Raw genomic sequence first — 21829 nt, forward strand, 5'->3', positions numbered from 1 at the left:
GCAATTCAAATGAAATAAAATGTGCGTATTCTGACAGTAGGAAGGAAGGAGGGATGAAAGAGCTCACCGTCACTGGAAAAGGTTCCTCAGTACCGCCTGTCATACTGCCACAGCGTTGTTAGCGGCTGCATCCAAGCTGTAATGCCTGGTGAAGGAGTGAGTACTGTTCCAGGTAGCAGTCCTGCATATATCATGGATCGGTACTCCAGCAAACAAAGCAGTGGATGTAGAGATTGCTCTTGTAGAGTGAGCATGTACCCGTGCTCGCAGAGGTTATCCTGCTGTTTGATGGCAATACGGACTGCATTCGCGATCCATCGAGCAATCCCCTGTCTTGGAAAGAGGATAGCCCTTTCTGGGTACGCTGAAGGATACAAAAAGCTGTGACGATTTGCAAAAAGCTTTTGTTCTTTGTAGATAAAATTTCAGACAATGCTGAATATCCAGCAAATGATGCTCTTTCCACTGCAGTGGCTGGTAGATGGAAGAATGTCTTAACCCCTTCGGTGCTCATGACTAGCTCAGCTTGTCATGAGGTACACCTTTCGTGTGCTCATGACGAGCTGAGCTCGTCATGACCACACCCGTTTCTATTGTGGTCCAGCACAGCAGAAGAAGTGCTCAAGCAGCCAAGGTGTTAAGGAGAAGAGGTTCATTCAAATAAAAGTCTGATGGCACTTTGGGGATAAACTTGGGATTAGTACGAAGGACTACTCGATCATCCCTAAATTGTAGAAACTGTTCCTGTATGCTCGGGGCCTGAATTTCTCCAACTCTCCTGGCCGAGGTCAGTGCCAGGAGAAGAGCCACCTTCCAAGAAAAGAACTTAAGGTCTGCCTTATGAATGGGTTCAAAGGGATGTTTCATGAGTTGTGACAATACTATATTACGATGCCAGAGACGTGGCGGAGGCTTAACCGGAGGAAAAGTACAGAATAGGCCTCTCAAACTTCTTTATGATTCTTTCTGACCCTAAAGATGGTCTTGAGCATGTCCTCCTAAAGCGAGATCTAGCAGCTAGATGGACTTTAATTGACGCATGTGCTAATCCAGATTTTGCCAATAGCAGAATGTAAAGAAGGATCTCATGAGATGAGGATCTTAGAGGATGAACATTAGAAACCTGGCACTCATTTTAGAAAAATGCGGTCTAGGGTTCTGATGGATTCGCCACTCGTGGCATGAAGACTGGTCTGCTTAACCTGTGTGCCGTGACATTTTGATCCTCTGGAAGTTGTTCTGCCTTCAGCAAAATTCATTTCTGCAAAGCCCATCTCCAGATGCACTCGGCCTCTTGAGATAGGGGAAAGGATCTCGTGCTGCAATGCTTGTTGAGCTAATGCATTGCTTGTTGTCTGTCCTGATCAGCACAGACGAGTTCTTTATCTTCGGGAGAAATACCTGCAACGCTAATCGCACTACTCTGAGCTCCTGCAAATTGATGTGAAGCTGCTGGTCTTGACACTGCAAACGTCCATTGACCTGGAGGTCTTGTAAGAAAGCTCTCCAACCAGCCAGGGAAGCATCGGTGGTGATCACATGTGGAGCCAGCATGGTGAGAAAGACAGACGGAAATGTTTTGACATCGGGTCCACAAAGACACAGCGTGAATCATACCGGAGTTACTGTAATGACATCTTCGAAAATAACTACTGCTCGACGCCATTGTCAATCCAGCTACTCCTGCAATGGACGCATCCTTAACCGGCAGAAGGGGATGAGAGGGATGCAAAATGACATTGTTCCCAGGAGTGACCTGTAACAAACTGAAAGGGACTTTCTTTTTGTGAATGATCGGGGCAGTGAAATTAGTTATCTCTCTCTCTCTCTCTCTCGTTCCCTCTCCCTCTCTCTCTCGTTCTCGCTCTCTCTCTCGTTCACGCTCTCTCTCTCTCTCTCGTTCTCTCTCTATCTCTCGTTCTCTCTATCTTTCTCTCGTTCTCGCTATCTTGTTCTCTCTATCTTTCTCTCTCCTTTCTCTTTCTTTCTCTATCTCTTTCTTTCTCTATCTCTCTCTCTCGTTCTCTATCTCTCTCTCTCGTTCTCTATCTCTCTTGTTCTCTATCTCTCTTGTTCTCTATCTCTCTCTCGTTCTCTATCTCTCTCTCTCTCGTTCTCTATCTCTCTCTCTCGTTCAAGTACTGCACAGTTGTCATGTTGTTGGTTTGAACAAGGAGAGTTTGTTGCTATTGATGGGAAGAAGGATTTTAGAGCAGGTGAACTGATCTAATTTCCAGCATATTGATGTGATCAGCCTTCTTGACCAACCAAATTCTTTGGTCTGCAGGGAGCGGATATGAGCACCCCATCCCTGGAAAGAAGCATCAGTAATTAGTGTTTGACTTGGTATATCCTGATGGAATGGTACTCCTAACAACAAGTTCTTATGTTGAGACCACCATAGGAGAGATTGACTTGTGGCCTGCGACAGTCAGCTTGTCTTCCCAACGGTTGGAGAGTTGATTCCACTGGTCTTCTAGGCAGTGAAATCATTGCACCTCATGAATGCTAAAAAAAAGTGTTATCCGAGAAAGGTACTTTCATGATCCCATGCTGTGCCTCTTGTTTTAAACCAGTAAGACGTAGCCAAGACACCCTCCTTGTACAAATGCCATGTGAGTAACCAGGACCAGCAAGTTCAGATGCATCTGCTTCTGTGCTCATGATTTGATTTAATACCAGGCCACCTTTATTCAGAATTTCCTGGAAATCATGTCTGTCCTCCTTTGGAATTCATTCACCAGATTTATGGAGAAACTGCCAGTGCTTGTTGGTATCTTCCTAGTAAGACATAAGCACTCACTACCTTCATGTAAGATGCAGATGTTCCGTACATCTTTTAAACAAACTGAGTCTATGTGCTTACTTTCTTTGTCAAGCGAAATAGAAGAGGAAGAAGGCGCAGAGTGAGATTTCACTGCAACAGCCACTATCACTGAACCAAGAGGAGGATCAGAAGTGATAAACAAGGGGTCCTGGTCAGGAGCTTTGTGTTTTAAGGGGCCAAGATGGAGCAGATTTTAATGTTGCTGGGGCTAGAAATAATTGCAACGCAAGCGCAAAAAGTCCCAGAACCAGTGGCAGGAGTGGCCTTGATACTGCTCTATGATGGAGAATCTCAAAGATAACAGATGAAGTGGTTGTAGTAGTTAAGTTTAATTTAGTTGACCGTCCACTGGAAAAACTCTTGCAGGAGTTGTGCCCATTAATGTAAGAGGATAATCTAGTAAAGAGGAGCAAGCAGCCGTGGACCAGGAGTGTTATCGTCTCCTGTGCCTGTACGTAGCACAAGATCTTCTGGATCCTGATCTGGTTCTAGATGTGGCCTTAGATCTAGATCGAAGACATAGCAGGCTTCCTGACCTGTGAGTAGACTTGTGTATGAGGTAGGTGCAGATTCCTAAAAGATAGTGAAGGAATTTTAGGTGGTACCGATGGTGCCTGGTGAGCACCCAGAAAAAAAGTGTCTCTTTAGGTGATGGTGTATGTGGCGTGACTCTTGACGGGGAGTATGTTTGTGAGAACTTGGAGTCCGAAGTAGGAGGCATGCATCTTCTCTATAAAGTTTCCAACCACCGTGGTGAAATGTAATGGTGAATGTGACTTGGACCTAGATGGAGCGCCAAGTCTTGATTCAGTCAAGTACATTTGTAAACGTTGAACCTCTGTTGACTGTGGCCTTTCTGCAGCGTAAGGTGGTGTATGCTTGTCTTAACAACTGCTGGATACGTGACATCGCTTGTTTCTCGCTCAACATAGTGTGAAGTTTCACTGCCGGCCTAGGACGTCAAACCGAGCAACTTTAACCTCTAATGTCTCTTAGGAATCAACTGACATGGTAGTCTAGACGTCGACATATGGTGTTTCATAGTAGTCAATGATGACTTAGTCGGCAATGTGACTCAAAGCCAAGCACTGGGAATGCTCCACCGTTGAGTGATGAATTCACCCCACCTTCGGTGCGGTCTTCAACATCAAACACACAGGCATCTTTTTGGTCCTCGACACCATACCTCTCAACGATTGGGAACGTCTTTTATTTGGGGTCTCATGAGATCTTCCTCCAAGGGGGTCCTTGGAAAGAGAAAATGGCTCTTTGGAGGAAGACTGATGTACCCCAAGGCTTCTTGATGATCCAGGTGTTCCTCTCTCTGAGTCCATGAAGCCTGATCTTCTCTCTGTCCTGGAGTGTGCACCTGGAAACCTTTTGGCAGTGAAGACTAGTATCAGGACGATGGGACTCTGGCAGACAAATAAAACAGACCAAGTGAGGTCAGTCTGAGCTTTCTTTTTCGCACAGCAAGGGCACTTCACAAAGAATGAAGGCATTCGACATAAAAATAATTTTTTTCTGCCCGAAAAAGGCTTCTCTGTGCTCTTGGTACTGAGAAAAATCGAATTAGGTTAATTTTGAAAGGTTTGAGAAGGATTTTTCTGACTACATTGCCAAAAAAGCAGAGCTCAGTGCTCCAGGATCCTAACCGCATGAAACGGAAAAATTAACTGACCCAACTGTTACATGTGAGGCATGATGAGATATAGGGGATACTGTGAGCTTCTTAAGGTACAATACCCATTTTCTGTTATTTTTTAACTGGCTACCTATTGGCTAACAATGTTTCACATTCCCTTTACAAAAAGGTTTGTGAAAGATCTTCTTTAGCCTTTTTTTATTAATGACAAATTTCTGTGAAAGGGTAGTTTTTTAAAATGAAAACTCAATGTAATATGGCCATTTTTAGGCACCCTACAGGCTGCAGAAACACAGAAAGAAACACACACTTCTTCTCCAGCCCCCACTCCCCCAGGAACTGGCACCTTTAGGCGATACTGCTAAACATTGGAGAATGGGCAAACTGAAGACCAAGGGTAGTCCAAATGGGGCGCCTAAGCAAGCTAAAAGGTCTGTGTGAGAAGTCAGCCTGGCATATGATGTCCACTATTTTAGTGGGCACCTTGCACCAGTCTAATTGACCCTTATTGATGGTGGTTGTAAAGTCAACCTTATAGACAAGCTATCCTAGTGGTAGCATGTACCAGCAGTCTTAGGCTAAGACTTCAGAGAGCATGTGCAGCAAGGTGTTTACCAATTCTAATCCCTTGAATACCAAATGAAAAGGACACCACACAAGGTATATATCAAATATATATGTATTTATTCTAAACACAACCCCTCTACACTCTTTATGAGGTCAGAGGTAAAAGTACATCACAAGTTACTCAATTAGCATACGATAAGTTGCACAAATACAGTTATGCCCTAGGGAACTCACAAACCATATACTAAAGAAGTGGTAGAAGAACCACGTGAGAGTTAGACAGCAGGCCTAGGGCCTGTAGAATCGCTGGGGCTACACTAAACAACCAAAGGTTAGGAAGTAGGAGGCCCACGGGAGACGCGTGCAGTGTCTAAACACCATCGTGAGTTACCATTGACTTATAATGAGAAACAAAGAAGTTACAAAGTTACTGTTTAAGGACACTTCCGGATGGACTAGGATGGAACCCTTTTAAACTAGGACTCTTTGAGAGTCAAGACCCACTGGAGTACTCGTATTACCTCACCCAGGGAAGCCGGGTGCATAGGTGTCTTTTCGTGTCAGGTTTCGTCGTCAATTTCTATGGAGATCTGCAAAGAAGTGCTGCAGGCGACCAGAGGAAAAGTGTCCGGATGTATCCAAGGGTGGATCGGTGATGTGAAGAACCTGAAAGCAGCCAACTATAGATCTATCTCGAGAATCCCTTTCCCGGCAAAAATTCTGGAAAAACACCTGAACACCCAACTGTCGAAATTTATCAGGGACTCTCAGGTTCTTGATATTTCACAACATGGGTTTCGGGGAGAATATGGGACAGAAACCGCTCTGATTACGGCGGCTGCGGAGATTAGGAGGATTCTGGACAGGGGTGGGAAGGCTGCCTTAATTTTATTAGATCTGTCGGCAGCCTTCGACACCGTTAACCACGAGCTGCTCCTGTCCCGTCTTAAAGAAATAGGGCTGCATGCTTCTGCGACCACACTTCTGGCCTCTTTTCTGGAAGAAAGATCCTTCACGGTGCAGCTTGGGGATTTTCCCTCAAAATCATTCAAATCCCCGTGGGGGGTTCCCCAGGGCTCCTCTCTAAGCTCCACCCTTTTTAATGTTTACACAGCCCCGTTAGAAAACATTATTAGGGATCACGGTTTCCTACCTATTTCTTACGCAGATGAGACACAAATAGTGGTGGACATATCTAATAACACCTCTGAGACAGCAGGTCAATTCAGTCTCTGTATGGATCAGGTGAGTCTCTGGATGCAAGCTAATTGCTTGAAACTAAACGGAGATAAGTCTGAGGTCATGCTGCTGGGAGCAGACACTAAGATCTGGTCACCCAATTGGTGGCCGGACGGCTTAGGCAACTGCCCCTCACCTGTGGACAGTGTAAGGAACCTGGGATTCATGTTCGATTCCAAACTCACGTTTGAGCCCAAAATGAACAAACTCACCTCCTCGGTCTGGTTCACCCCAAAGCTAATTCGTAAACTACTGCCTTACATCCCTCTTGACGCCTGTAAAATACTGGTAACCATGCTGGCCTTTTATAAAAAGGATTACGGGAACGCCTTATACGCTGGCCTACAAAAACAGCTTCTCGCAAAACTCCAGCGGTTGCAGAACGCTGCGGCCCGGTTGATACTGAAAATCCCCAGGTTTGAGCCGGTGGCTTCCAAGCTTGGAAATCTTCACTGGCTAACGGTTGAGAAACAAATCCAATTCAAGCTGGCATGCCTGGCATATAAATCCATGCATGGGTCAGAGCCGCATTTCTTGAAAACAAACATGGCACCCTACATTCCAGCTAGGACGCTGAGATCTAGCAGTGCCAACCTCCTCCGCACAACTAAGATGGGGGGGGAGAGGTTTTCTGCTGCACTCAGCGATAACCTGGAATAAACTCCCTGCAGAAATAAAAAAAACAGTCCATCTCTGCTAACTTTTAGAAAAAAACAAAAACCTGGCTCTACTCTGGGTAGCCTTGCCCAGATCACTGCACGACTCACCCGATGCCCCCCCGCTCTCATGTCAGTGCCAAGACGCCCCCAGGGATTCATGCGCTCTACAAATTCTATAATCAATTCAAAATCAAATTAGAGGGGACAGAGTATGGGTCACTAGCCAGTGACCAGGAAGGAACCAGGTGAATGAGAGCTTGTTTCTTCAGCCACGAGGTCCAGGAGGCATCGACTAATACCAGGAGCTGGATACGAGCTGTCCCATGATGGATATAGTTGACTGCGGTGTCGGTATCTGGATTGGACCCAACAAGCCTTGGCAGCCGCAACCCATGCAGGATGCCGAGATTGGCTCGGTTGTAGACCAGCCAGGTCTGTGGAGCTTCTCCTTTGAAGGGAAGCTGAAGCAAGCCTGGAGCAACCAGGAAAGCAGTTTAGTTCAATAGAAAAGTCTTCAGGGAGCTCACTAGCCAACGGGCAAGGAACCGGGAAGACGCGTCGAGCTGAAATGCAAGAGGGGGTCCCAATCGGCACTCGTAGAGTGTGGAGGGCCGAGCTTCGGTGCAAATGGCACTCTGGTCTGGGGCTTCTCGTACCCCAATGCACAACTGCGAGGGTACGTCGGTAGTCGAGCTGTTAGTAAAATGCAGGATGTCCAAGGTGTCCGGTCCCACGTCTCTCGTGTTCGTCACGGGTCTCAGCTCTGCTGTGGATGTGGGTCGGAGTTGGAGAAGTCCGAGAGTCCAGTTCCTGTGATGCGGAGTCTTCCGGTTCCGGCGGGAGCGTCGACAAAGCAGACCGGCAAGGTACTGGTGGTGCCTGTTTGCACGTGGTGGTCACTCCTTGAGCACAAGGGAGATGTCTTCCGTCTTCTAGTCAGAATAGAATGTCGAAGGTCCAAGAGTTCTGAATCAAAGTTTCTTTCCAGGATAATCTAAAGTCATGGGGACACAGCTCCTATACTTATACTAAGCTAAGGGGCTGGATTACCTGCCTAGGTCCCTCCTATGGGTGGACCTGAGAAGGGGGTGGTTACACCCCTTTCCCTTTGTCCAGTTTCGCGCCAGAGCTGGGGCTGGAGTGCCCCAGCAACTGGTTTGAACCGGGCTATGCATGGAGCACCTTGGGTGCCCCAGGCAATGTCAAGATGCATTCACTGAATGCAGCCCTCCCTGCCCAAATACACATAACCCCTGTCTGGGAAATGCTGGCACCTCCTTGGACAGGAACCCTATTGTCCAGGTCGCCTTTGCCGGAGTTTCCCCCAGCACCAGGTGGTCAGACTCGTGTCTGTGGCAGCAGCATCCATTTTGTGATGCTGAGGCTCTGTTCAACTCTAACCGGGTAAAGCAGTAACATATATGTCTTTTCCCTCTAGAAAGGTGGAATGCTACCCCCGCCGCCAGAATTGGCGGGGGGTAGTATTCCAAAGTGTTTGACACCTTACACAACATGTTTTGATAAAGCCAAACCAAAGTTAGCATTAACAGCGAGGATTATAATAAGAGTATATGCTATGGCTATATCATAGAACAGCCATAAGGAGATGGTTCCGAAAGCTGCAGAGGGGCTCAGCTCATGCTAGGGCACCCTCTCACATAAAACCAAGAACTCTGCCTCCAGGATTGTCGAGGCCTACCATAGGAGTGACTTATAGGTGTATATGTGTCTATATGTAAAGGTAGATATAGGTATACTATATCTAAGTAAGGGGTGATTACACCACCTTACCCAAGCTGAGTTTGGAGGGCCAGCCAGGGGTGGCATAATACTTGCTGCAGCCCCTGGTAGGCCTTGGATGCACCGATGCCCTGGATACCTATGGTACACTATACAGGGGCTCCCAGAGGTGACCCCATACCCAATCTGGTATGTACCTAAAGTACATGGTATCAATTTAGAGAAAGAACTGCTGGGCTGTGGGTCCGATTAGCAGGCCCAGAGACACATTAAAGTCGAAAGTCCCGAGAACCACAGCAAAAAGTGGGGGTGACCATAGGAAGCAGACCCTACTCTCCTACAGTCCATAGTGAGTGCTGCAGCTTATTGTGTGATGGATGATATAGACACTCTAATTGAAGAAGTAGAACGTTTACTATGTGGTCAGAACAAGCCATCAAAGGTGTGCCAGAAAGTGGAAGACATTTTTCTACAGAGGATTCCCTGAAAAAGATTCCATCCAAGATCCCAGCCTCTAGTGATACTGCTATGTGCTCAGTGATCTCCAGTGATACTAACAACAGGAAGCAGCTGAAGTATATCCCCTTACCTGTACCCTCTGGAACTGGCCATACCAATACCAACCCTGAGAAAACAGTAGCTCTGGACATAGTATGCACTGAAGCACTGAATCAAATGTCAGTAGGAATCCTGATAAGAAAGTTGTTGCCTCTATGGCCAATAAGGCTGAAGCAAAGAGGAAGAAGGGGAAGAATTTACAAAAACAGACATCAGCACTTTTTATATCAAACTGAGCGACCTTAAAATACTTAAGGAATTAACTCTAGAGGTGCTTTCGTTGAGAACAACTGTGGGTTCTCTTGTAGATCAGCTTAGCAAGATTAACTAAAGTACAAAACAGAGGGTTGGGAATGGGAAATATCACTCATCAGAGTAAAGATCGGGCGGACAGTGTTGACGGAAATAGTGGCATAGGAATGATCAAACAAACAATCTCATCTTATCCCATCCGAGCACACCTGAAATTTATCACACCCACCAGCAGTATCTACAAAAACAAGTGCCCCATCCCCTAATCAAGGGGAAGTCGCAGGGAAGAACACTAGACTACACAAAGGTCACCAGGATTAGGGTATATTTCGCGATCAAGGTGGGGTCCAAGTGACAATTAACCCCAGGGTAGGAGTTCCCCGTTGCAATGGCTCCGTTAAGGGTCCCAGGTATGAATCAATTTCCCGAAAGATTGCGCACTGACGGCCAGTTCCACAGACTCAGGAGGGGAGCCAGTTATCGTAGCCCCCTGGAATTGTCTAGAGGGGCCAGAAATAGAGTGTTTATGGCAAATGTATCTAAACTGACATGTGCTTCGGTAGAAACAAATGAAGCTTTAATCAACAAAGTCATCAACTGGATAAAACAGGTGAGGAAATGCCATTCAGTCATACGATCAGAAAATAGCTTCAAAATACTGCTAAATAGATTAGATTACATACTGGATCTGGCTGGCCAAGCTATAGTGGATGCTCTAGTTAACCTGGAACTCAGCACTTCACCACCTACGGCTTCATCAATCCAGTTTAAGTATTCCCTACCAAACACGGCCCAGGAAACCGATCCAAAGTATCGGAGACAAGTAGATAACACTCACAATAAAATCCCCCATGAGCCAGGTAGATCCTGCGAACAAGTATATCGGACATGCGCAGGGACTATCTATCGACTGTCACAACGAATTCCCCTAAGGAAGGCTATTACTTTCACACACCATCTGAGTTAGTTCAACCAGCTGGAGAAAAAATGAATAGTGACACGGAGGGGCAGTCCCATACCATAATGATTCCTTCACCAACCATCATTTGTTCAACCAGCTAAGAGGAAAGGCAGATTCCTCCAAATCCTGAGCCTACTAAGAATCTGAGGTTAAGGGTTGGAAACCATCAGGTCTCAGGTCTAAGATAGTCAGTAAAGAGTGGGGGGAATTTGTGGATAGGTATGACATCTGTTTATTTCAAAAGACTTGGGCCACTAAAAAAAGTTTTTAGAGCGAGTTTTACTAATTATAGTGTTGAAGCTGTACCATCCAAGAAGGGTCGCGATCAGGTGGCCTCATCATCTGGACCAAAATCAATCTAGGGTTCCGCATTAACAGGCATGATACAAAACCCACTGATTTACTGACCCTGAGCATGCAAGGTGTCACTACTAACAGATTAGTGCTCCCGGTTAACATCTATAACAGATTTCCCTCTCAATACCGTGACTCCCGAATAATTCTTGCTTTAGAAAAGCTCCTGGAAAATGAAGGGGTTCTTGCAAGGGACCTTAATGTAACCTTCGAGTCCCACGAGGTAACAATGAATGTCCCCGAAGAAGAGGATGCCTAACTTGAGTCAAATTAAACCAGCCCTTAAGTCTAATTATACCTAATAAAAAGTGCATCTGGTATGCTTGTGTGCATACGAAATAACTTACTAGCTACTTTCCGCGAAAACGGGATTATCTGGCACATCAGCCGTTCATATTTTTTCCGAATTGGATACTGGCCTGATGCAGTTCTTTTATTAGGCATAATTAGACCTAATTAGTCTCTGCCTGCAGTCACTGTAAACACAAGCTGTAGGCCACGGTGATTGACCAGTGGAATACATTAGAAGACTACGCACACACATTTTGGGTCGGAATTTGGAAAAATCCAATTGATTTTCCCTGATGAAGTTCTTCATATAGAACGAAACGCGTTGGCTGTTTGGTGTACAATTGTCAATATTGTAAAGAAGAATAAAGAACTCTGATTTTTCTCAAAATTGGACGGACATTCGTATATTAACTTCTTTTGGACATCTTATACTCGAGTAACCAGTCAACCGCAATCTCTTTCTGCTTGCTCTCTTATACCATGTTTAGCAAGACTGATGTAACTAGATTACTGCAGACGGTCCAGGAACATTACCATTTCATTACTAAAACAAGCATTTGCAATGCAATAGGTCTCGCATTATGAAAGTTTGAGCTATTGGTCTTGTAAATGACAATTTTTTTATTTATGTGTTGATTTTGAAAATAGCTAAATTAATAGCTTTGTCATTTTCAATGCCAATAGTTATAACTTTCGCACGTGACGACTATAGCATTTGTAATGCAACATGTTTTGTATTTACGTGACTTAGATGTATTGATATTACAAATAGCAACGGCTTTTAATTTTTTTAAATAATTAATACTTAAATAAAAGTGATTGTAATTTATATTGGCAATAGCTTAAACTTTTGTAAATAACGTTTGTGAAGATTATGTTCAGTGTATTTTTTTCAGAAAGCATCATCAGCGACGAGTCCCTCTAGAGTGCATGAAATGATGCGATGAGCACGGACCAGAGGTGTTCCCATGGATGCGTACATTTCCCCCCTACCGTCAGATTCACCTCCATTAGTACAAAATAAGGAACTAATTAGGGACGTGCAAGTCTGTGCTGGTGAAAAGAAAGGTGCAAGATCCCGGGAATAAGCAAAAAGATGCTCGTCTGTTTGAAATCTAAAATTGACGCGAGGACACCCTCAAAATAGGACACTCTTCATCACAGGCACCTGCAGCAGTAAGGACCCTTGCATGTACAGAGGAGTTCCTTAGTATACTACAGCATTGAGACTCTGCAGATAATGCAGCGAGAGAATACACTTACCAAGGGAAGCACTTATTCAGAAGAGCCGCACAAGTGACAGTGGCAGAGTCCCAATTGTTACAGATTATCATCCATCAGCACTCAAGTGGCAAATTCAGAAAACAAGCGGTGGTGTAATTTCCTTGGGACAAAGAAAATATTTATCGAGTAAGACTGTAAACTTTAGTGTCGACTAGCGGTGCTTCCACAGCTAGACTGCGGCGATGATAGTGGCTGTTTCACTCGCATTGCAACCATGCGTGCATTGCAGACAGTCACTCGCAGGCAAGTCATTGGAGGGCTCGGCCAGGAAGCTGACGACATCCTAAGGCTGAAGTTGCAAGTTCGAACCCAGAGACCATGCACAGCTCTCGCGTCTCCCATCTACATGTGCGAGAACCTCACCCAGTCCAGGTTTCCTTTGTCTTTGACCATGGGTCATCGGATCAAGAAGTCTACAAATCCCAGAATGCATAGCAAAGTCTGAACTAGCCGAGGTACCCGTTAATGGTTTTAGGGGGGGGGGGGGGAAGGGAAGAGAAGCAGACCACCGAGCGGCCAATGCTCATATTTAACCCTGAGTCAGCTGCCAGTTGCACATTCTGGAACTTGCAATCCCGCTTTGGAAAGTAAAAAGCAAATAGCCAAGCACATGAATTCAGTGATGAAAAATGAATGCACCTCTCAAGCCACATGTATCAAAGAATGGTAATGTTTTTGTTTCTAGATGATACTGTCACATCGTAATACGCTAAAGACCCCGCCCCCCCTCCCTCCCACACACACACATTCGAAAGGAAAAGCAAGAGGTTAGAGGTCAGCAGTGTCACTGGACTATTTATAGAGGAGACGCGGTAGAGGTTATAGTGTCGCGCTGCCCTGTATGAAAGCTGGTGTGTAGAGTAGAACCGCTAGCGGGCAATCGTGACGACGGCCATTCCCTGCCCCTCCCCCTCCCCCGAGGGGTGTATCCTGCCAGAGGACAGATCTTTGTGCACCAACAAAGGAAATAATGCACCCCCTGCCGAAACAGTGTGTGACCTGCAGGACATACTTTTCAATGTCAGCAACATATCTCATTCGGTTAATGCACCTGCTGAAACAAACGTGTGACCTGTGCAGAGTGTGATGGTCCTGAGATGTGCAGTGTGGCGACTCAGATGTGCAGTGCGAGGGTTATCTCCTTGGACTCAGCCCCATTAGCTGCAGTCAGCTTTAAGTTACATAAATATTTACACATGCTTTCCCACCAAGGTGTTGCCTCAAATGTGCTACTTGCATACCTTGAATCTATCTCTGGGGTTAAAGAAACGTGAACGTTTTGAGCTGCTACCCTCAGCAAACCAACAGAGAATTGAAATGTTAAGTAAATTACCTTATTAAAAGCCTCTACCTTCTGCCAAATTGGAGATTCCTATGCTTAATCCTGCTAGGAATGCATCCTGCCAGTTGACATCATTTCAAGCCTGATGGCAAGGACTCTGGGATCACAGCTGAAGGCCTCCAGCTCTAATGGCCGGGCTAAATGTACACGCATCACCACCGTGTTGTGGTTTGCAAAAGTCTGAAGATAAAGGCTTGTTTGTGACTCTGCATCTCTTGGACGACCTTTGAGTCTCCAATCACTACGAGGGCTGATCCTTAAACAGGAGGGGTGACCTTAGTACACGCACATGCTCTGCGTCCTGCACCGAGGTCAGTTGTTGGCGCCAGTTGGGTAAAGGGGCGGGACTTCGCCATCTCACATTGTCGTACCACGTGTGCTAGTGCCCGACTAAAGGGGTGCCATCCGTGTGTAATCCTGAGTAAAACTGCAGAATTCCTACCCTCGTCTTGCCTAAGCGCCTCTCATCTTTATTTTCTTTAAAGCGCATGTGATGTGATGCTTTAATTAATAAGATGGGCTTTATCTCCTTTAAAGACAATATGAAATAAACAAAGAAAGCACGGTATGACAGCAAGGCTAAACATATGTCAGCATGTACTGGCCCTGCAGCAATCCAGGAAGAAAGTGACACGTGAGAAGGAGAAGCAGGGAAAGGATAATACACCTGTGCTCCATAATCTATTAGGGCCAAAAACCAATACCATGGTTGTTATGGTGGCCTTAGTTCTTGGACATTCAGGCAATCAAGGTCTATTAACAAACAGCATGTTTAATGCTGGGAGTTTTAACCAAGTGGAAGGGCAATTACATGGCTCTGAATGGAAAACACGGATGATGCCACAGGCGTCTCATCATATTGCATGGGGCCTATGGGCCGATACCCATCACCAACAAAATAAAGAACCAAACCTTCTCCCTCCACTACTAGAATAACAGCTGCAACTCACGTGATGGAGACAGGGGTTTGAGGCAGCAAAACTGAAAGAAAGTGGATTCCCCAGAGCGGTATTCCCTCGCCAGGTCCCGCTCTCCAGACAGGGATGACGCACTCCCCTCTTGGGAACAGGAGCCCGGTTCTGAGGGTTACACTACTCTGGCCGAAGCTGCGTCAGCCTGCAGACGCCGGCGCTGCTGACGTTTACACCCGAAAACAAAGCCCCTGCAATACGAGCGCTTACTCTTTTCCTATATATTTATTTTCTGTCTGCTCGGCTGGGCAAACCACACCACAGGTAATGCGGGCACTTGTCAGGAAAATGTTTATTAAAGACAGCGCCCACACCAAAATCAGTGCAGGCACACCCCTAAAGCCAGCCCTGTACCTTTACTTGGCAATGCAGCAGTTAGAAGCTCGCTCGCGGTTTCGTGCGGGAAAGTGCCCAAAACACTGCGCATGCGCAGAGTGTTCTTGACCGCGTCTCCGGCAAGTGACGTCAGGCGGGCGCACGCACTTCTGCGCAGGCGCAGAGTGTTCTTGGCCGCGTCTCCGGCTCCGCCTGCTAATGACGTACAAGAGGTAATGGACGGCACTGGAGTCCCTGGCCGTTCCTTGCCGCGTCGCCCCCGCCCGCCGTAGCAGCACTCGAGCCCCTGGCCGCATCGCACCCGTCCATCCACTGGGAGCCAGGCAGAAGGAGCCCGCAAGAAAAGAGCCTGGTGAGGTAAGGGGGGGGGGGGGGGGGGCGGGGGTGGGGGGTGTGTTTATGAAGTGTGTGTGTACGCGTGGGTGTGCGTGTGTGTATGCAGAGTGTGTGTGTATGTGCGCGTGGGTCTGCGTGTGTGTATGCAGTGTGTGTGTGCCTGTGTATGCCTGTGTATTATGCCTGTGTATGTGCGCATGCGTGAGTGTAGAGTGTTTGCGCAAGGGAATGTGGACAGGAGAGGGGCACGGCGCCGTGCGCGCTCACGAGGTGAAAACTGAGCTACTCTGCGCTCGTGCACCCTTCCTGTCCACATTCCCAAAAACGGATCACAATAGTTGTCGAAGCAGACTCTGCTATCAATGCTTCGCATTGAAGCAGGTCGTGCTTCGACCTAAAAAAGAAATCAAGCGTCCCTCTTTCTGCGTTAACCTAGCAGTTCCCTGAATAATCCTTAGTAGTACTCTATTTCTCTATGGCAAAATTTTGTGGTTGAATGGCTCATAACAGATCTATAGTAGCCTGTTAAGATTTCTTTTCAATGTGTTCCTTCGGGAAGTGCTCTTTTAGTCTTAAAATAGGGATAAAGAGCCCTCCAACAGTTGTTGAACCATCCTGGGCAGAAATACTGTAAACGTTAAAAGCTTTAGTTATTTTCCTACCCATGGTTTTAGCAAAACAAACCAGCCTTGCATCCAAGTATCTAGCAGATAACTTGTCCGATACGAAGATGATTCTGCCAAAAGTATCATCAATAAACCTACTTCCATTTTTTATTACATCAAATTTTGTTTTCGACTGCCTTGTAACCTTGGGGGGAAAAAAGTGTTTGGTTACACTTTTCTGCAAAGTATTTTTTACTGCTTCATTACAGATTTTATGGACAAGGATCAGAGGTCTACCCCAGCTGAAACACCATACCAATATGCAGTGACATCAAGAAATGAACACATTTAAAGTTGTTTAAAAAAGCTAACTTCAGCACATACCCTTTTCAACCGCTCAGTTATCAATTCATTCGGGCAAGGAGATTGCTAAGCAGACAAATGCTTATTTACAAGTTTACATTCTTTATTTAGAATTTGGAATGATTCCCTGCATCATCCAACACATTATTAAAGTGTTTGAAAGGTTACTCCAAATCAGCTAAATCAAAATCCCCATCTATCCCTGGGGTTATAGCCCTTGTTATTTGGGGACACATTTTGCATGCAGACATGTCACTGATACTTTGCGCACCAGCTTACAAGGCTGAACCTCCGCAGCAGGTGAGCATCATGGATTGCACACACAGACACCACCACAGCCCCTTGCTACAATCCAGAAAACAATTAGATAGCAGTCAAGAGAAAAATTAAATTAAGTGCACAGTAAAACTGTCATGAATACAGGAAAATTCGTTTTCCATCTGCTTCAACATAGATAGGTACCAGCATCCAAGGTATCAGTCACATTTTAGAAGACACCGTCCAATATTCTAGAAAAGGGAGCTGGTGGTTTTAAAAGAGTGGTCTTATGGGGCCAGAAGAGAACCGGACTGTGTTGATTGATCAGTGTAGTAATTTTCTTAATAGGATAGATAGTGTAGAAAGGCAATGGTGGAAGGACAATAGTGGAATACAAGAATGTCAAACAATTTAGTACAATTATGCATTCCTCATGTTAAAGCCATTTGCAACCTGGACACAAAAAAAAGAAAAAGAAAACAATATTAGGACAATGTCCACCTCTAGCAAGAGAGATGACAAAACAACAAATGCCGTGTACCTTGCTCCATTAGACAGCTTGAGAATTATCTGGGTCTTCAAATTGTAGACTTTCCCCAGCCAACAGTCATATGCTATGTAATCTCCATACATAAAAGGCTAAAAAAAAGAAAGACAGCATGTAAAACATTACAGTCCTAGTGTTCAAGGTACTCCTAGTCCTGGTTCTCTCTCTTTCAAAGATGGTTAGTAACCAGTTTTACATAGTTTCCACCTGGTTACATCCAGTTAGAAAGCCACACCCCTGCCCCACTAAAGAGATTGGAGTTACAACAATAAAGGTAGGAGAGTATGAATGGCAGAGTGCATGACAAGACAAGTCCAACAGCAAGTTCTCTCACCTCCCTGAGCCCCACGCTTTTCAACATTTATGTCACACCGCTAGCCAGGCTTGTTAGATCCTTTGGACTGGAAGTTTTGTCCTACGCGGACGACACCCAGATTACTGTCTCCATTACGCAAAACGTTGAGATCAATGCCCTAAAATTTAGAAACTGCATGGAGGCAGTTGCAAACTGGATGGTGAGAAATTTCCTCAAACTCAACGGAGAGAAAACGGAGGTGCTCATCTTCGGGGGAAAGCAGGAGATCTGGTCCATGGACTGGTGGCCTCCTGGTCTTGGAACCTGCCCCACTCCCTCTCAGTCGGCCCGTAACCTGGGGGTAATTTGATACATCACTCTCCTTCAACAAACAGGTCAGCAGAACTGCCTCAACTTGCTGTGGGGCCCTGCGTATTTTGAGGAAAATTGCACACTACCTATCACTCGAAGCCCGCAAACAGGTCACAGTGGCCCTCGTCTCCTCAAGATTAGACTATTGCAACGCACTTTACCTAGGAATAAACAAGCAATTGATCTGTCGCCTCAAAACAGTGCAAAATGCGGCGGCAAGGTTTGTCGTCAACGCCCCTAGGCGCTCCTCTGGCTCCTCTATCAGAGAAGACTTGCACTGGCTCCCCATGCAGGCCAGGATTGAGTTTAAGGCCCTGTGCCTTACTCATCGCGCCTTGCATGGAAACGCGGCCGAAGACATCAGATCCCTTGTGTCCCTCTACGTCCCTGGAAGGGCTCTCCCCTCAGTGAATAAAAACCTTCTCGCGGTACCCAGAATCTCCAAGGCAAGGTGGGGCTTTCTCCTCCCTTGTACCCAGGATCTGGAACGCCCTCTCGGGTGAGGTCAAGGACCAATCCTCCTATCCTCTTTCGAAAGGCCCTGAAAACCTGGCTTTTCAGGAAGGCTTACCCTTAGCTGGCACACTCTTTCCTCCTCCCCTCACTCCGCTTTTCTTTATCCATCATCAGCGCCTTGACGCCCACGGGCTAAGTTGCGCTCTATAAATCCCTACTCAACTCAACTTTTCCAGCCACATAAAAATGCAGCTTCAAAGCTCATGCACTTTTGATTTGATAGTCTACTTGAGAAAACTTTCGGAAAGTGAAACAGAAGTCACCTCTAAATTCAAATGGATATCAAAGAGTCAATACAGAATCACTATAACAGATGAATTGTTATTTTACAATACATTCCATGATCTCTCTACTTACAGAAGTATACAATTTCATCTCTATTCCATTTAAAAGTCAAATCAATACATAAGATTTTCTGACATCTAGGAAAAACATTAAAAAACAAATACAAAGCAAACAAGTTACACAATCATGTGGCAGGCCTCAGTGGAGAAAAGTATGTGACAAATGCCCATCATGTAGGGCATAGGGAATTCATAAATGCAATCGCTGGTCAATTATTGAGGCTCCATTCGATGTCTCATTCTGCAACAGCTCCCAACAGTGAAAGGAAAGACTCTCACCCATATATGATGCAGATGCTTGCTGTTCACTGGATAGAAGACACAGTTTGTTCCCACCAGTTTTACTGCACAGTCGATGTTGGCATCAATCACAATTCCACACTGGCCATCCTGGTAAAAATAAAAACCAGAATAACTAACTTAGGTGCTTTAACATATTGGACTTTCAACAATGCAACTGTTTGTTCATAAATGCTGCACAGGTTAAAAGTGTTGAAACAAAACGTTCAAACAAGTAGCACTTGGAATGATTTTCTGATCAGCAAATGAAGCAAAATGCAAATTCAAAACCATGCTATTTTATCAATTTATTTGGCAGTATATAGGTGTATTCACCATCTCGATTTAAGTTTCACATGCCAGTAAAGTCATCCCACCACAATGATCTAGTAAGAGCTTGAGAAGGAAAGGCACGCTAAAAAAGAAACTGTTATCACAAGCATTGGAAACAAAGCATTTTCAGCGCAGGGAGGGTAGGGTGGGGGGGGCACATGGAGGTGCAATAGGACGTTGTAGGAAGAGGAAAGAAAGTACAACATACCGCCCTCAGACTCTACTGATCGAGGGGCATTAACAGCAGTGAACAAGTACAACACAGGAAACGCAAGTATGCGCACTAAGCCCTGAACTTTGGGAAACTTCAATAGTAGTGATGGAGTTGCCTAGGGAGCTGGTGACAAGGACCACTGGAAAGCCATTACACATCAGCCGCATTGTGAGACTTGGAGGAAGCAAAGCCCACCTGTGAAGAAAACACACTCCCGAGACAGTCTGCAGGATGACATCTTGTGGAATGTGGCAGATAGAACGGTGTCATCTTGAAGGTAGGCTTCCAGTGTGTTATCAGGTGCGTGGGGAAATATAAGCTCCCGAGTTAACAAAATTGTAAAGAGCACGCCGCAATGGATTGCCAAAGAACATGTATTTTTTTTTAATTTGTGAGATGCAGCAAATAAACCCAGAACAAAAACAGCCAAAGCAGAGCAAGGTGATGCCTAGGTCTTGGCACAGATCATGTTAAAGAGGACCAGATGTGCCGTACTCCCACAAGGTGATAGAACACTGTACAAACTACATTAAAAGCAGTAGCCATCGCACCACCCCATCCAACAAAATCCTACTCTTTGAGGCACCAATGAGATGAAGGGGTGTTCATGTGGGACATCAGTGAACAGAACAAGCCACCAAAGGTAACTCCCAATAAATTGCACTAGCACCTGCTTAAGTGGGATTACACCAGGACAGAGGGTACTGGTAAAGTTTTCAATAAGCAATAATCGCGCCTCGGTTAGACCTCATTGGCTACGATACTGCCACTGCGCTAAGCTGAGAGGGTACTGGTAGAAGCACAAAAATAGACCTTATGTGCTGAACAATCCCTGAAAGCACCCACATATATCAGTTACTTTTCAAAAGGAGACAGACCTAGCCTGAAAAGAAAACAAGCTCCTGCATGACTAGAGAGAGCACATGCCACCCAAAGCCTCGTTCATAAAAGGATGGTCATCTACTGTGAAGGAAGATGTACACCTAGATCCAGAACGCTCAATGCGGATAGGTGCATAGTAGAACATGGTGCTCACCAAGGACTATTTACAAACTAGCCACTAATCTGTTAAAAGTAAACTCCAAGAAAAGAAACACAAACATGCAAAGCCTCTTCACAATTTCTGTGAAACGGATTATGAATGGAGGTTCTGGAAAGGGGAATAGTGTTTCTGGAGGACAAGTTAAACACTTTAGAAATCAAAACCATCACTGACGAGGTGAAGCACCCTCAGGGGACGCACAGTAGAAAAATACAAGGAATCCCTGAATAGATTGGGACTTCATCATTATAAAGCGTACTTAGCCAGGAGACACAGTTAAAGTGATAAGGCTCGCAGAATGCTAACCTAGCTAATCAGAACAGATGGCCACAAACGCCAATTACTGCACTTCAAAAAAGGTGACAATGTCATTGTTAATTCTAAAAACAGACAGTAATGAGGCCATGTGCTATTTCAATCTGTGTGTGCAACATGATCCACAACTCAATGTGCACAAAACTGAAGAAGCATGCCACAGAGCAACAATTGTACGTGGATTGTTCTTGAACAGCTGAGGAAATTATACTTTCTATATATAGTTTAGCTGCAGATAAAAACAAGTGACAGCGAGGGACTAAAAACATTTTTTAAATGTTATGCTGCATACAAAGACACCTTTGCGTCCCTTCTACTGGAAGTACCCTTGACTTATAGGGAGGCATATGGATTACCTCCACAAGACAAGAATTATCTTGTTGAAGCTCAGAAGGGATCCATTCGAGCTGGGTTCTAACAAATATATATTGTTAGAAAGTGCCCTCTTTTTGCATGGTTGCCCTCACCTTTTGCCAAACGGTTGATGTACTTTGACTGAGTGAGCCCTGGGTTCCTGCCAACCAGGTAGCCAGGGCCTATGTTCTTTCCCTAAACTGCATTAATGCAAAATCCAATTGGCACTCTTTGGCCACATGTCAGTCCCTTGTAAATGGTACCATAGGTACAAAGGGCAATGTGGCCTGGGAAGAACTGTAAGGGATGCAACACATATGGTGCCACCCCTACAGGATGGAGATATATATATATATATATATATATATATATATATATATATACTTACCAGTATGCATCTGTTCTTGGCATGTAGGGCTGCTGACATTCATATCTTGTGCATAGATCGCCGCCTAGTGTTGGGTCCGGATGATTGCACCTTGTTGTCCAGGAAGAGTCTTCGAAGTATCACGACATAGGCGACTCCTCCACTGGACTACAGTGCGCATGGGCATCTTCTCCATCCTCAGATTGTTTTTCGCCATTGTGGCAGAGATGGAGTATAGCAAAGTAAGAGATGGCCATGCAAAA

At 45.4% G+C, this 21829-nt stretch overlaps 1 protein-coding gene and 1 non-coding gene across 2 annotated transcripts in view; both read right to left on the reverse strand.

The window, feature by feature from the left end:
* Nucleotides 1–21829, reverse strand: part of UBE2O (ubiquitin conjugating enzyme E2 O) — a 736961-nt gene that overhangs the window by 600900 nt on the left and 114232 nt on the right. Inside the window, exons 3-4 of the mRNA XM_078654595.1 lie at nucleotides 18942–19052; nucleotides 17130–17227 (exon numbers count right to left, since the gene is read on the reverse strand). Of these exons, the coding sequence (XP_078510721.1) occupies nucleotides 17130–17227; nucleotides 18942–19052 (209 nt within the window). The remainder of the gene's footprint in view (nucleotides 1–17129; nucleotides 17228–18941; nucleotides 19053–21829) is intronic.
* LOC144771203 (U4 spliceosomal RNA) lies at nucleotides 20123–20269 on the reverse strand. Its single transcript, XR_013599162.1, has one exon. It is a non-coding gene; the product is annotated as a U4 spliceosomal RNA (small nuclear RNA).

The sequence above is a fragment of the Lissotriton helveticus genome, chromosome 7, assembly GCF_964261635.1.
Source record: "Lissotriton helveticus chromosome 7, aLisHel1.1, whole genome shotgun sequence".
Classification (NCBI taxonomy): Eukaryota; Metazoa; Chordata; class Amphibia; order Caudata; family Salamandridae; genus Lissotriton; species Lissotriton helveticus.